At 44.2% G+C, this 13,880-nt stretch overlaps 1 protein-coding gene across 1 annotated transcript; it reads left to right on the forward strand.

Annotated features, from left to right (window-relative positions):
* The first annotated feature begins 3,002 nt into the window (after positions 1–3,002).
* On the forward strand, positions 3,003–4,013 carry LOC113136734 (vegetative cell wall protein gp1-like). Its single transcript, XM_026317771.1, has one exon. It carries the CDS (start codon positions 3,003–3,005, stop codon positions 4,011–4,013), a length of 1,011 nt encoding a protein of 336 aa, XP_026173556.1.
* The last annotated feature ends 9,867 nt before the right edge of the window (positions 4,014–13,880 follow it).

Raw genomic sequence — 13,880 nt, forward strand, 5'->3', positions numbered from 1 at the left:
TTATATTTTTAAAAAGCAATCAAAATGTATAATGCATCAATGGTGAAACTGTTACTATGTTCAAGAAATCAGGAAATCTACCATACAAAAAAATCTCTCTACAAAAAAATCATCATATTTTCATGTTTTTCTGCACAGACAGTAAATATAGTTATACAATAAAACCAGAAGCCTCCTTTGTGACGAAGATTTGATATGACACCTTCTGTCTGTGCACTGGGGCTGACAGTAAAGTTACATCAAAACAATGAGGAAAACTGGGTGGGGCATCATGATGCATTTTTATATAAGAACAGAATTAGGCTAAAGTGAATCCATGAATAAATATATGAGTCCTTAGAGGATGATTAACACTTGCCTGCCTGCTTATAACCATTACTGTATGCTAATGTGTTGTACATTTGTGACCTGCTGCTAGCTTTTAAATGCAGAATAGCGAAACTCAGGTGTATTGTGAAGATGCACAGACTGGATAAAAAATTTGAAGAATATTTCTAGTCACATTCAGTCATAAGATGATGAAAAAAAAAATCACCGTCACATTAAAAATTGATGATGTGAATCTATGAATAAATATAGCTGTCTCTATGGAGAATAATGCTCATGATTTGCTCTTTGCTCCTCTGTCCTGTATACAGTATATACATTGCTTTTGTTATTTTTTGGAACAAATAAAACACACACACACACAAAATGTTTTTCATGCATCCACTGTCTTATATACTTGCAAAAACACAAATTGTGTCTGTGTCTTTAACCTAGCATACTAGGTCAGTTAAAGAAAAGCGGAGAAGGAAAGACCAGAGAAGAGAAAATTAAGAGAAAATTAAAATTTTATATTCTCTATGGAGAAGAACTGGGACACTGAAGCACCACCAGTAACAAAACATAACACATACTTTCAAAGAAAGAATATAAACTCAAATATTTTGAAATTAAATCCCAATTAAGACACTGTCAAAACAATTTCAGCATGCTATGTGTCAGTGAAATGTGTGAATCAAAAGTATGAAAGACAAAGCAGCAAGAAAATTAACAAGGCAGCAATCAAAAATGTGATTATAATCATTCTTCAGGGAGCCATAGTTGTGAGTTGTGGGTGAAAGAATCAGAGGTGGTTCTCCTAAGCTCCCGCCTGATTATTGGCTGTAAATTTGGAGTAATGAATAATATAACGCATTCTCAGAAGACTAATCTAAACATCAAATACATGAGAATAAATTAGGCATGTTCTCTACACACTGCCCATGCCTCCCTTGCACCAGTATTGCTCCTTCTTCTTTGAACAGCTTCTAGAGGAAGCACAGAGAGAAAGAAGCACTCAACTATTCAAGTGAGGCGAAACTATAAAGTTATTGACTGCGTGAGTGAGTATGAGTGAATGCGTGGGTTCAGGCTTGTGTGTGCATGTGTATGTGTCCTTGTTTGTTCTAATGAGCATCTGTCAGTACAGACATGATAACTATGGTAACACCCAGGGTGATTTACTGCCCATGCCCACACCAGCTTTGAGGCTCTCCAGCGAGGTCAACATCTGGGCTAAAAGAACAACCCTCTCACCCTGCACCTCTATTATCACGGCTGTCATTAAAATAAGCTGCTAATCTGTAATACCACTAGTGCTGATCAACCATATCTCCTAGAAATGATCTTTATATATTACTAAGTGTTTTAGCCAACCTATTTGCAGTCCCAGAAGTGTGTTCTTTTATAACAAACATGGTACAGATGTGTTTGGAGTGTATTGTGACTATACACTTTCTTCATATCATCCTGCATCCTACAGTTTGAGAATAAAGTTAGTGACAGACTGCGGTGTGGTAAATACAGTAAATAAGAGCAAATATGTCTGTCTAGGCACCTCAAATCAGTTTTGACTATGTCAGTATTTACCCAATATAACAATCCTTTCCAAACTAAACTAACTGCTTTCACTTGTCAAAAAACAGGACTATAAAACCTGGACATGTTTAATTTTTACTGTTAGGCCCCGAGCCTTGTCTTCCTGTTTGCATTTTATTTTGGTCAGTTTCCTGGGTTCCTGTTCTGTTAGTTCAAGGTAGCTTTGTGTTTTCATTTGGTCATCAGTTAGATTGTGTTCACCTGTGTTTAATTGGTTCTTCAGTTGTGTGTATATATGTCCCTGGTTTTCCTTTGATGCCAAATACGGACCCAGCGAACACCGAGGAAAGACGGAGCGAAGGTCTCCCTCGACTGTTTATCGGCCGCCTACAGTCGGCCGAGGACTATGCGGCGCCGATTGGGTGGTGTGTCCAGCAGGAACGGGTGCTCCGGTGCGCCCTCCACGAGACGCTGAGGGAGAGAGGGCAGAAGGTATGTGACCTCTTTTCCGCCATTCACACCATGCTGGAGACATGCCGCAATCTGCCGGTCCCCTTCTCCGTCGCCAGGCGGCTTTGCCTGACCCAGCTCCAGCCATTGTTTCCTGACCTCCTAGCCAGTATGCCAGATCCCCGGTCCCCGGCGTCCCAGCCGCCAGATCCCCGGTCCTCGGTGTCCCAGCCGCCAGATCCCCGGTCCCCAGCGTCCCAGCCGCCAGATCCCCGGTCCCCGGCGTCCCAGCCGCCAAAACCCCTCCGGCTTACCTCCGTGACTCTCCACGCTGCACCGCCGACCATCCTGCCTGCAGCACCGGTCCCGCAGTCGCTGACGCTGGCGGAGGCGCGTGCCATCTGGCAGGAACTGAAGGCAAAGCCCCTGGCTCCCTGGGACTCGGCTCCCATCGCTGCTGCCCAGCCCGAATCCCTCCTCGCTGCTGCCCAGCCACAGGAACCTCCAGCCCGGCTGCCTCAGTGCCGGCGTCGCCGCCAAGGCCCCCGTCCAGGTTCTCGAGCCTCAGTGCGCCGACAACGACGACCCCGCTGAGGCTTCAGTCCAGGTCCCCGTCCAGGTCCCCGAGCTTCCGTGCGCCGACGACGACGTCCCCGCTGAGGCTCCAGTCCGGGTCCCTGTCCAAGTTCCTGAGCCTCAGTGCGCCGTCGATGAGGTCCCCGTCTTGCTTCCCGAACGGCCGGGTGCCGATGGTGGCGTCCCCACGGAAACCCCAGAGCTGCCCTTGGAACCTGAGTGTGCGCCTGTTCCCATTCAGCCTGTTCCCGTCCAGCCTGTTCCCATCCCGCCTGCTCCTGTCCTGCCGGTCCCGGTTCCTCTGTGTCGCGATGAAGGTGCCCGCGCCAAGGCCCTGTTACCGTCTCCAGCCCAGTCGTCTCCAGCCCAGTCGTCTCTCCGGCCAGGACCTTCCCGGTCGCCTCGCCCCGCCAGAACCTTCCCAGCAGCTACCAGAGCATCCTGAGCCAGAGCCGCAGGAGCATCCCGAGGATCCCGAGCATCCCGAGCCGCAGCCAGCAGAGTTCCCTGAGCCGCAGCGGCAGCCAGCAGAGTTCCCTGAGCTCGAGCCGCCAGAGCCAGAGCCCGAGCCGCCTCAGTCGCCAGAGCCAGAGCTCGAGCCCGAGCCGCCTCAGCCGCAGGAGCAGGAGCCAGAGCCTGAGCCGCCCGAGCCGCCGGAGCCCGAGCGGGAGCCAGAGCAAGAGCCAGAGCCAGAGCCAGAGCCAGAGCCTGGGGCTGCCGCCACTCCTCCCAGGGAGCAGTGCTGCAGATCCAGAGCCCGTGCCGCCCCCTGGTCCTGCCTCTCTGGGACGGTCTGGGATTCCCGTCCCATCCCGTACCTTCGTCCGCCGGAGAGGTCCTCCTCCCAAACGGCTTCGGACCCGTGCCTGCCTGCGAGGACGTCCACCCGAACGGCTTCGGACCCACGCCTGCCTACGAGGTCCTCCTCCGGAATGGCTTCGGACCCACGCCTGCCTGCGAGGCCGCCCTCCCGAGTGGCTTCGGACCCGCGCCTGCCTGCGAGGCCACCCTCCCGAGTGGCTTCGGACCCGCGCCTGCCTGCGAGGCCGTCTGCCCGAACGGCTTCGGACCCACGCCTGCTCGTGAGGCCGTCTGCCCGAACGGCTTCGGTCTATGTTCGCCCCAGGGGTCGATCCCCAGAGTGACACTGAACTCTGCCCTGTCGGGCCTCATGATGGACACTGCTCCCTCCCTCCCAACCTGGACATTGTGATGGAACCATGTGGGAGCCGGCCTTTTGGGGGGGGTACTGTTAGGCCCCGAGCCTTGTCTTCCTGTTTGCATTTTATTTTGGTCAGTTTCCTGGGTTCCTGTTCTGTTAGTTCGAGGTAGCTTTGTGTTTTCGTTTGGTCATCAGTTAGATTGTGTTCAATTCAATTCAATTCAATTTAATTTTATTTGTATAGCACCAAATCACAATTCAATTTCAATTCAATTCAATTTTTATTTGTATAGCGCCAAATCACAATACAAATCATCTCAAGGCACTTTACAAAAACTAAAACTAAAAATTCAATTCAATTCAATTTTATTTGTATAGCGCCAAATCACAATACAAATCATCTCAAGGCACTTTACAAAAACTAAAACTAAAAACCCAACAATTCCCTTATGAGCAAGCACTTGGCGACAGTGGAGAGGAAAAAACTCCCTTTAACGGAAGAAAAAAACCTCCAGCAGAACCGGGCTCAGTTTGGGCGGCCATCTGCCTCGACCGGTTGGGGTGAGTGGATAGAGCAGAGAGAAAAGAACAGCAACAATAAACAACAAATAGACACTGCAAGTTGGTGGGGCCAGTAACTGCACATCAGCGATAAACAGCTCCAGGACCAGGGACACCTGCAGAAGGTACAGAGAGAGAGAGAGAGAGAGAGAGAGGGAGGGAGAGAGCACAAACTAGGGGAGAGAGAGAGCACAAGGTTAGTAACATTCAATGGTGGAATATACATGAGGTGGGAGAGAAGGGGGGGGGGGGGGGGGTTAGGGTAGGGGAGCTCAGTGCACCGATGGTCCTCGGGCAGTCTAGGCCTATAGCAGCATAACTAACTAAGGGATGGTTCAGGGTTGCCTGAAGCCAGCCCTAACTATATGCTTTGTCAAAGAGGAAGGTTTTAAGTCTAGCCTTAAAAGTACAGAGAGTGTCTGCCTCCTGAACCCAGGCTGAGAGCTGGTTCCACAGGAGAGGAGCTTGATAGCTAAGGCTCTGCCTCCCATTCTGCTTTTGAGAACTCTGGGAACCACAAGTAGGCCTGCACTCTGAGAGCGAAGTGGTCTATTGGGATAATATGGTACTATGAGGTCTTTAAGGTATGAAGGAGCTTGATTATGAAGGGATTTGTATGTGAGAAGAAGGATTTTAAATTCTATTCTATATTTTACAGGGAGCCAATGAAGAGAAGCCAATATAGGAGAAATATGATCTCTCTTGCTAGTTCCTGTCAGGACTCTGGCTGCGGCATTCTGGATTAATTGGAGGCTTTTTATTAAGATATTAGGACATCCAGATAGTAATGAGTTACAGTAATCTAGCCTTGAGGAAACAAACGCATGGACTAGTTTTTCTGCATCATTTTGAGACAGGATGTTCCTAATTTTGGAAATGTTGCACAGGTGAAAGAATGCAGTTCTAGAAATTTGTTTTATGTGTGAGTTAAAGGACATGTCCTGGTCAAAAATAACTCCAAGGTTTTTTACAGTAGTGCTGGAGGCCAGGGCTATGCCATCTAGAGTAGCTATAATTTTAGAAAAGTTATTTCTGAGATTTTTAGGCCCAAATATAATGACTTCTGTTTTCTCCGAGTTTAAAAGTAAAAAGTTACTGGTCATCCAAGCCTTTATGTCAGCTAGACAGGCTTGAAGTCTGGTTAACTGGTTTGTGTTAACAGGTTTAATAGATAGATATAACTGAGTGTCATCCGCATAGCAGTGGTAATTAATAGAGTGCTTCCTAATGATATATCCTAAAGGAAGCATGTACAGGGTGAACAGAATTGGTCCTAGCACAGAACCTTGTGGAACTCCATAACTAACTTTTGTTCGTGTGGAAGCTTCATCATGGACATGAACAAACTGGAATCTGTCCGATAAATAGGATTGGAACCACTTTAACGCTGTTCCTCTGATACCAATCACATGCTCCAGTCTCTGTAATAAGATGTTGTGGTCAATGGTGTCGAATGCTGCACTAAGGTCTAGGAGGACAAGTATCGAAACAAGTCCATTATCTGAGGCTAAGAGAAGATCGTTGGTAACTTTCAACAGTGCTGTTTCTGTACTATGATGTGCTCTAAATCCTGATTGGAAATCTTCAAATAGTTCATTCCTGTGTAAGTGGTCTGATAGCTGCTTAGCAACAGCTTTTTCTAGGATTTTAGAAATAAATGGCAGGTTGGATATTGGTCTATAGTTAGCCAAGACTCCTGGATCAAGACTAGGCCTTTTGAGTAAACGTTTGATTACTGCAGTCTTAAAGGCCTGTGGTACGTAGCCTGATACTAGAGATAAATTTACCAAGTCTAATAAAGATGAGTTCATTAATGGCAGGGTGTCTTTAAGCAGTCTAGTCGGGATGGGGTCTAAGAGACACGTTGATGATTTTGATGAAGCAACTACTGATGTAAATTCAGAGAGATCTATGGGAGAGAAGCAGTCTAAACATAACTGAGGTCCTACAGATGATTCAAGAGCTACTGTAGTAGAATATTCATTTATTGCAGGTATCGGAAGCGTCTGCTGAATTTTATCTCTAATAGTTGTGATTTTATTTGTAAAGAAACTCATAAATTCATCACTGCTGAGAGCTAAGGGAACACTGGGCTCAACAGAGCTGTGACTTTTTGTCAGCCTGGCTACAGTGCTGAAAAGAAACCTGGGATTGTTCTTATTTTCCTCTATTAGTGATGAATAGTATGCAGTTCTGTCTTTACAGAGAGCTTTTTTATATGTTAGTAGACTGTTCCAGGCTAGAAAAATTTCCTCTAAGTTTGTGGAACGCCACTTTCTTTCCAGCCTTCGCTTTGCCTTCAGGAGTGGGATTGAAGCAGCTGCCCTCCACTATGTTTATACTTGGCATAGATGTAAATAAAGATGGAATCATTTTCTTAAATTTATTAACAGCGTTGTCGGATAAACATCTGCTGTAGTGGAATTTTCTCCCACATGCTGCATGATCCATCATTTTAAATTCAAAAGTTATTAAAGAATGATCTGACAAAACAGGATTTGGGGGAAAAACTATTAGATGTTCAATTTCGACACCATAGGTCAGAACAAGATCAAGGGTGTGATTGAAACAGTGGGTGGGTTTAGTAACATTTGAATGAAACCAATTGAATCTAATATAGAATTAAATGCAATGCTGAGGCTGTTATTTTCAACATCTACATGAATGTTAAAATCTCCCACTATAATGACTTTATCTGATCTAAGCACTAAATCAGACAGGAAGTCAGGGAGTTCAGTTAAAAACTCTGAGTAAGGGACAGGTGGACGGTACACAATGACAAGTAGAACTGGTTTTTGTGTTTTCCAGTTTTGATGCGAGAGACTAAGAGTGAGGCTCTCAAATGAGTTATAACTGTTCTGAGGATGAAAGTTTAATAATAAGTTTGAGTGGAAGATTGCAGCTACTCCTCCACCTCGACCTGTGCTTCGAGGAACATAATTTTTATGACTGAGGGGGGTTGATTCATTCAGACATATTCATCCTGCTGTAACCAGGTTTCAGTAAGATAAAGTAGGTCAATTTGGTGATCAGTTATCAAATCATTTACTAACAGAGATTTAGATGAAAGAGACCTGATATTTAATAATCCACATTTGACAGTTCTGTTTTTCTGTTCAATAAGAGGAGTGGTCTTAATTTTTATTAAGTTTTTATGAATAACTCCTCTTCTGTTAACTTCCGATTTATTTGATTTTTATGTTTGAGGGGCAGACACAGTCTCTATGTGGTTTGAGGGGGGCGGCGGCTCTAAGGAAACTGCAGAGAGGCGTTTTAGACTGAGTCTCTGCATCCCGGTCCCCACCCTGGATTGTCAGGCTTTAGGTCGGCTAATAAACTTGACCAAATTTCTAGAGATGAGAGCTGCACCATTCAAAGTGGGATGGATGCCGTCTCTCGCTACCAGACTGGGTTTTCCCCAGAAAGTGGCCCAATTGTCTATGAAGCCCACATCGTTTGCTGGACACCACCCAGACAGCCAGCGACGGAACGACGACATGCGGCTAAACATGTCATCGCTGGTCAGATTAGGGAGGGGTCCAGAGAAAACTACGGAGTCCGACATTAATTTAGCAAAATTACACACCCACTCAACATTAATTTTAGTGACCTCCGATTGGCGTAATCGGGTGTCATTGCTGCCGACGTGAATAACAATTTTTCCATATTTACGATTAGCCTTAGCCAGCAGCTTCAGATTTGACTCAATGTCGCCCGCTCTGGCCCCGGGAATACATTTGACTATAGTCAAACGTGAAGAAACGTGAACAGGCAGGTGATGAGTCATGGGCTTCTGCTTAGGAGTACGTTTCCGTCGGACTGTCGCCGAGGCTAATTCTCCGGGCTGCTCCGGAGCTGCCCTTGGACCGCTAACAGACCCTGAGCTCGGTGGCTCCGCACCAGCTAACGGGGCTAGGCTAGCTGGCTTTTGTTCGAAGGTGCGGAGCCGCGCTTCCAAATCAGTGATCCTCGCCTCCAAGGCTAACAGAACCTTACACTTATTACAGGTATCATTATCGCTAAAGGAGGCAGAGGAATAACTAAACATGTGGCACACCGAGCAAGAAAGAGATAGAGAGGGAGAGGCCATGTTAGCTAAGCTAACTAGCTAGTTAAGCTAACCGGTAGGCTAACGAGCGCTTAGTCAGGAAATAGCGATAAATACCGGTCAAAATAGAAAGGTACTTCACTTGTACCGGAATGTAGCAGTTAATGAATTGTTTAGAGTTTAGCTAGTTGGTTTTTAGGTGTGTTAAACTATAGCTAGTCTTTTGCTAGTCTGTAGACGAACTATACAACACACACAACACGACACGCTTTCAAGACAAAAGTGATTCGCTTACCCGGAGAGCAACATCAACAGGGGGTGCCTGTTCACCTGTGTTTAATTGGTTCTTCAGTTCTCTGTCACTGCATCACAGTGTGGTACTCCAGCTGCACTGCAGAAAATCGTCGAGCTCTGACCTGGACCGTCAAAACTGCCCAGGACCAAACTCCCGAACCTCCCGTCTACAGAAGCGAGCTAGCAACATCATCAAGGAACCAACTCATCCAGGACACAGACTTTTTGTATCCCTTCCATCAGGGAAAAGATATAGGGCAATCAGAACCCGCACAAATAGACTAAAGAACAGCGTTTTCCCCAGAGCTGTAGCCTGTGTCACCCCCCCAACATACAATAGTTAACGCTCCCTCTCTCTCCTCTACCCCATGTCATGTCTGCTGCTAATGCACAAAGTCATTTACTGGGCATTAATGTCTGCACTAAATTACCACACTGTAAATACTGTTATATTTATTAGACACTTTATGGGACATTCATGTTTGCACTCCACATTGTAAATACTGTTATATTATATTATACTGTTTGCACTCAACTACCATATTGTAAATACTGTTATATTTCTATCCTTAAATTCCTTTTGTCTATTTACTATACTAAGTGCCTTTTTATTTATTTTCTATATTTTATACTTTTACTACGTTTACTATGTTTACTATGTTACTATGCTGCTTCTTGGTTTATTGCTGCTGGCCTCTGTGAGCTACCAAACAAATTTCGTTGTATAACTACAATGACAATAAAGTCTCTTTATCTTTATCAGTTGTGTGTATATACAGTGGGTATATACACACAACACAAGTATTCAGACCCCTTTAAATTTTTCACTCTTTGTGTCATTGCAGCCATTTGCCAAAATCAAAAAAGTTCATTTTATTTCTCATTAATGTACACTCAGCACCCCATCTTGACAGAAAAAACCAGAAATGTAGAAATTTTTGCAAATTTATTAAAAAAGAAAAACTGAAATATCACATGGTCATAAGTATTCAGACCCTTTGCAGTGACACTCATATTTAACTCACATGCTGTCCATTTCTTCTGATCCTCCTTGAGATGGTTCTGCTCCTTCGTTGGAGTCCAGCTGTGTTTAATTAAATTGATTGGACTTGATTAGGAAAGGCACACACCTGTCTATATAAGACCTTACAGCTCACAGTGCATGTCAGAGCAAATGAGAATCATGAGGTCGAAGGAACTACCCAAGGAGCTCATAGACAGAACTGTGGCAAGGCACAGATCTGGCCAAGGTTACAAAAGAATTTCTGCAGCACTCAAGGTTCCTAAGAGCACGGTGGCCTCCATAATCCTCAAATGGAAAAAGTTTGGGACGACCAGAACTCTTCCTAGACCTGGCCGTCCAGCCAAACTAAACAATTATGGGAGAAGAGCCTTGGTGAGAGAGGTAAAGAAGGACCCAAAGATCACTGTGGCTGAGCTCCAGAGATGCAGTAGGGAGATGGGAGAAAGTTCCACAAAGTCAACTATCACTGCAGCCCTCCACCAGTCGGGGCTTTATGGCAGAGTGGCCCGACGGAAGCCTCTCCTCAGTGCAAGACGCATGAAAGCCTGCATAGAGTTTGCCAAAAAACACATGAAGGACTCCCAGACTATGAGAAATAAGATTCTCTGGTCTGATGAGACCAAGGTTGAACTTTTTGGCGTTAATTGTAAGCGGTATGTGTGGAGAAAACCAGGCACTGCTCATCACCTGCCCAATACAATCCCTACAGTGAAACATGGTGGTGGGAGCATCATGTTGTGGGGGTGTTTTTCAGCTGCAGGGACAGGACGACTGGTTGCAATTGAAGGAAAGATGAATGCGGCCAAGTACAGAGATATCCTGGAAGAAAAACTCTTCCAGAGTGCTCAGGACCTCAGACTGGGCCGAAGGTTCACCTTTAAACAGGACAATGACCCTAAGCACACAGCTAAAATAACAAAGGAGTGGTTTCGGAACAACTCTGTGACCGTTCTTGACTGGCCCAGCCAGAGCCCTGACCTAAACCCAATTGAGCATCTCTGGAGAGACCTGAAAATGGCTGTCCACCAACGTTTACCATCCAACCTGACAGAACTGGAGAGGATCTGCAAAGAAGAATGGCAGAGGATCCCCAAATCCAGGTGTGAAAAACTCGTTGCATCATTCCCAACAAGACTCATGGCTGTACTAGCTCAAAAGGGTGCTTCTACTCAATACTGAGCACAGGGTCTGAATACTTATGACCATGTAATATTTCAGTTTTTCTTTTTTAATAAATTTGCAAAAATTTCTACATTTCTGTTTTTTTCTGTCAAGATGGGGTGCTGAGTGTACATTAATGAGAAATAAAATGAACTTTTTTGATTTTGGCAAATGGTTGCAATGACACAAAGAGTGAAAAATTTAAAGGGGTCTGAATACTTTCCGTACCCACTGTATGTCCCTGGTTTTCCTTTGTTCCCTGCCAGAACATTAGTTAAGTGTACCAATGAGAATTGGTAGTGTGAAGAGCGTGCCTGTCCTGTCTGCCTGTCCGCCGAGTAGCGGAGGACGTTTGTGTTTGCCTGAGCCCTGGACGATCCAGGGGAATAAACCTGCCTGTTTTGTCCTGCATTTGGGTCCTCACCTGTTCTTTCCTTCACCAGCACCACGAGAGTGTAACATTTACGTAAATATACATTGGTGTAAACACTGACATTTCAAGAAAATTACAAATTATTGCTTAAATGTTTTTATGCCTGGCTGAGGTAAAAAAGTTGGCATAATAAAGCAAAATGTTATAAATTGCAAAAGAATTAAATCATTAATGTACATGAAGTGTTCAATTTAAATGTCCACTAAAACTTTTGGATGGAAACCTAGCTATTATAGAAAAAAATGAAAATATTTTAAATTGAACATTTTGCAGAACATATGCAACTTTGCAGATACCTATATTACAAACATTCCCAAAAGAAATTGCTGTTCCATATTAGTGGTATATAAGTGTATTAAAGCAGGAGATATTTGCAATAAGTAATTTTGAGTGTTTCTCTTGATAGCATGCACTTTAGAGGAGGACTTCTAATAAGGAAATAAGGTGGTGAATAAGGAAATTCTTTGAAGAAAAATCTAACTAGGCAGCAATGTGCAGTTACAGTACAGTGCTATTACTGCACTAATAAAATAACATTTTACAATTGAACATTTGTATACAGGACTGAACCTTTGTGTAAGTTCAGTCTCATATTATTCAGGGCAAAGACAAGTGACAACGAATAAATGACAATATTTTTAATATACATGTGTGCGGGTGGTGGATAAAGGATAATGTGCTATGGTTTTGTATGTGTTCATGTGTGTAAATCTGGTAGTTTGGGTTCCTGATGGTCCATTAAAGTGAACAGTACAGGACGTCTGTCAGTTTGAAACATCACAGGGGACAGAGGATGCCATCCTGACACCCCAAAAGGTATGTAACTGTTTTTTGTAAGTGTGTGTCCGCGTGTGTGTGTGACATACACAGAAGTGTGACTGAGCCAGAGGCAAAGGAAGGTCACCTCACATGCATGGCTCAGTGGAACAGCGTCTGGCAACTGTGCACGAGAAGCCAAGCACCAACAGTCTCCCAAGGACAACAAAGTGCTTATCCAGGAGAAAAAAAGAAGGCTGTAGAGCTCTCAGATCACACACACACACACACCCCAGTATTCACTCCATAGCCTCACATGCACACACAAAGACTGAAAAACAAGCTTTTCAAATTGTGCAACTCAAAACAATTACTTTTTTACATTTAATACGGTGAAGGTGGCACTGTTGTGAAGTGGGTAGCAATGTCACTTCAACTGGTTTTCTTTTGGGTACTGAGTCGCCCACAGTCCAAAGACATGCAGGTTGATTAGTGACTACCCTTTCGTTATGTTCAGGATGAAAACATCCACTAAAATAAACTGCTATGAAAACATATAAGATAAATATTTTTTTCAACTTTTTTTGCATTCATCTGTTAATCAACTTCAGTCCTAATCAAAACTGCTAAATGATAAAACATTTCCAGGATTTTAACTCTTTAAATGCCAATTTCATAAGTGATGTCACAAATTTGGGGGGGGGGGGCACAATATGACTTATTTTCAATATAAAAAGTGATTGTGGACAGGATATTTTTTTAACTTTTTATCACAGTCTTGGATATGTCAAAGATTAGTAACAACATTGATTTTGATGTTTGAAGTTAGTTTTTGTTCAGCATCAGATTTTAATTTTTCCTGACTAATTTACTGTTCATGGATGTTTTTGCCCCATTGACTGCCATTATAATGACATTTCTTGACTGCACAGCCATGACACTATATAATCATCCATTCTTGATGGTTGGTGGTTTCCCCTGTTGGGAAGAGGTAAAATTTGTGATTTGTGCTGTTGACAACCAAGTGGCCCCATTAACCCTTTACACAGGCCTGTGCACTAAAAGTAGTTTCTGGCTTTTATATGGAGTTTTATGTGGACTATATCAGCATATTATAGTGTGTGTGTGTGTGTGTGTGTGAGAGAGAGAGAGAGAGAGAGCAAAGAGACCACCTTTGCGTGTTAACCGTGAGGTGGCTAAGAAAATCAGAATATGTACCTCACCTCTCAGCTTTTTCCACTGAAAGCAAGGGGGATTCAGAGGATCCTGAATCTGGGTGGACTGTGTGGTTTTCCACCAACATGGAGACAACTCCCTTTTTTGAACCTGGCAGAGGCGTGACTTTACGGCCGATGCATTACACCACATCATGAGGGTCCAGAATGTGGATTTTGCATTCAGTCTGTTAACAGACATGATGGACCTCATTGTCATGCTGACAATAAGGTCATGCTGACAATGGTCGCCTTGGTTCCAGACAGGGCTCAAAAGAAGAAGATGTGACAAATTTCCAGTGACTGACAATAATCTCGCAGCTTGTTAGCTTTGCCACCTGCATGGCTCCATAGAAAAA

The sequence above is a fragment of the Mastacembelus armatus genome, chromosome 16 (assembly GCF_900324485.2).
Source record: "Mastacembelus armatus chromosome 16, fMasArm1.2, whole genome shotgun sequence".
NCBI classification, from domain to species: Eukaryota; Metazoa; Chordata; class Actinopteri; order Synbranchiformes; family Mastacembelidae; genus Mastacembelus; species Mastacembelus armatus.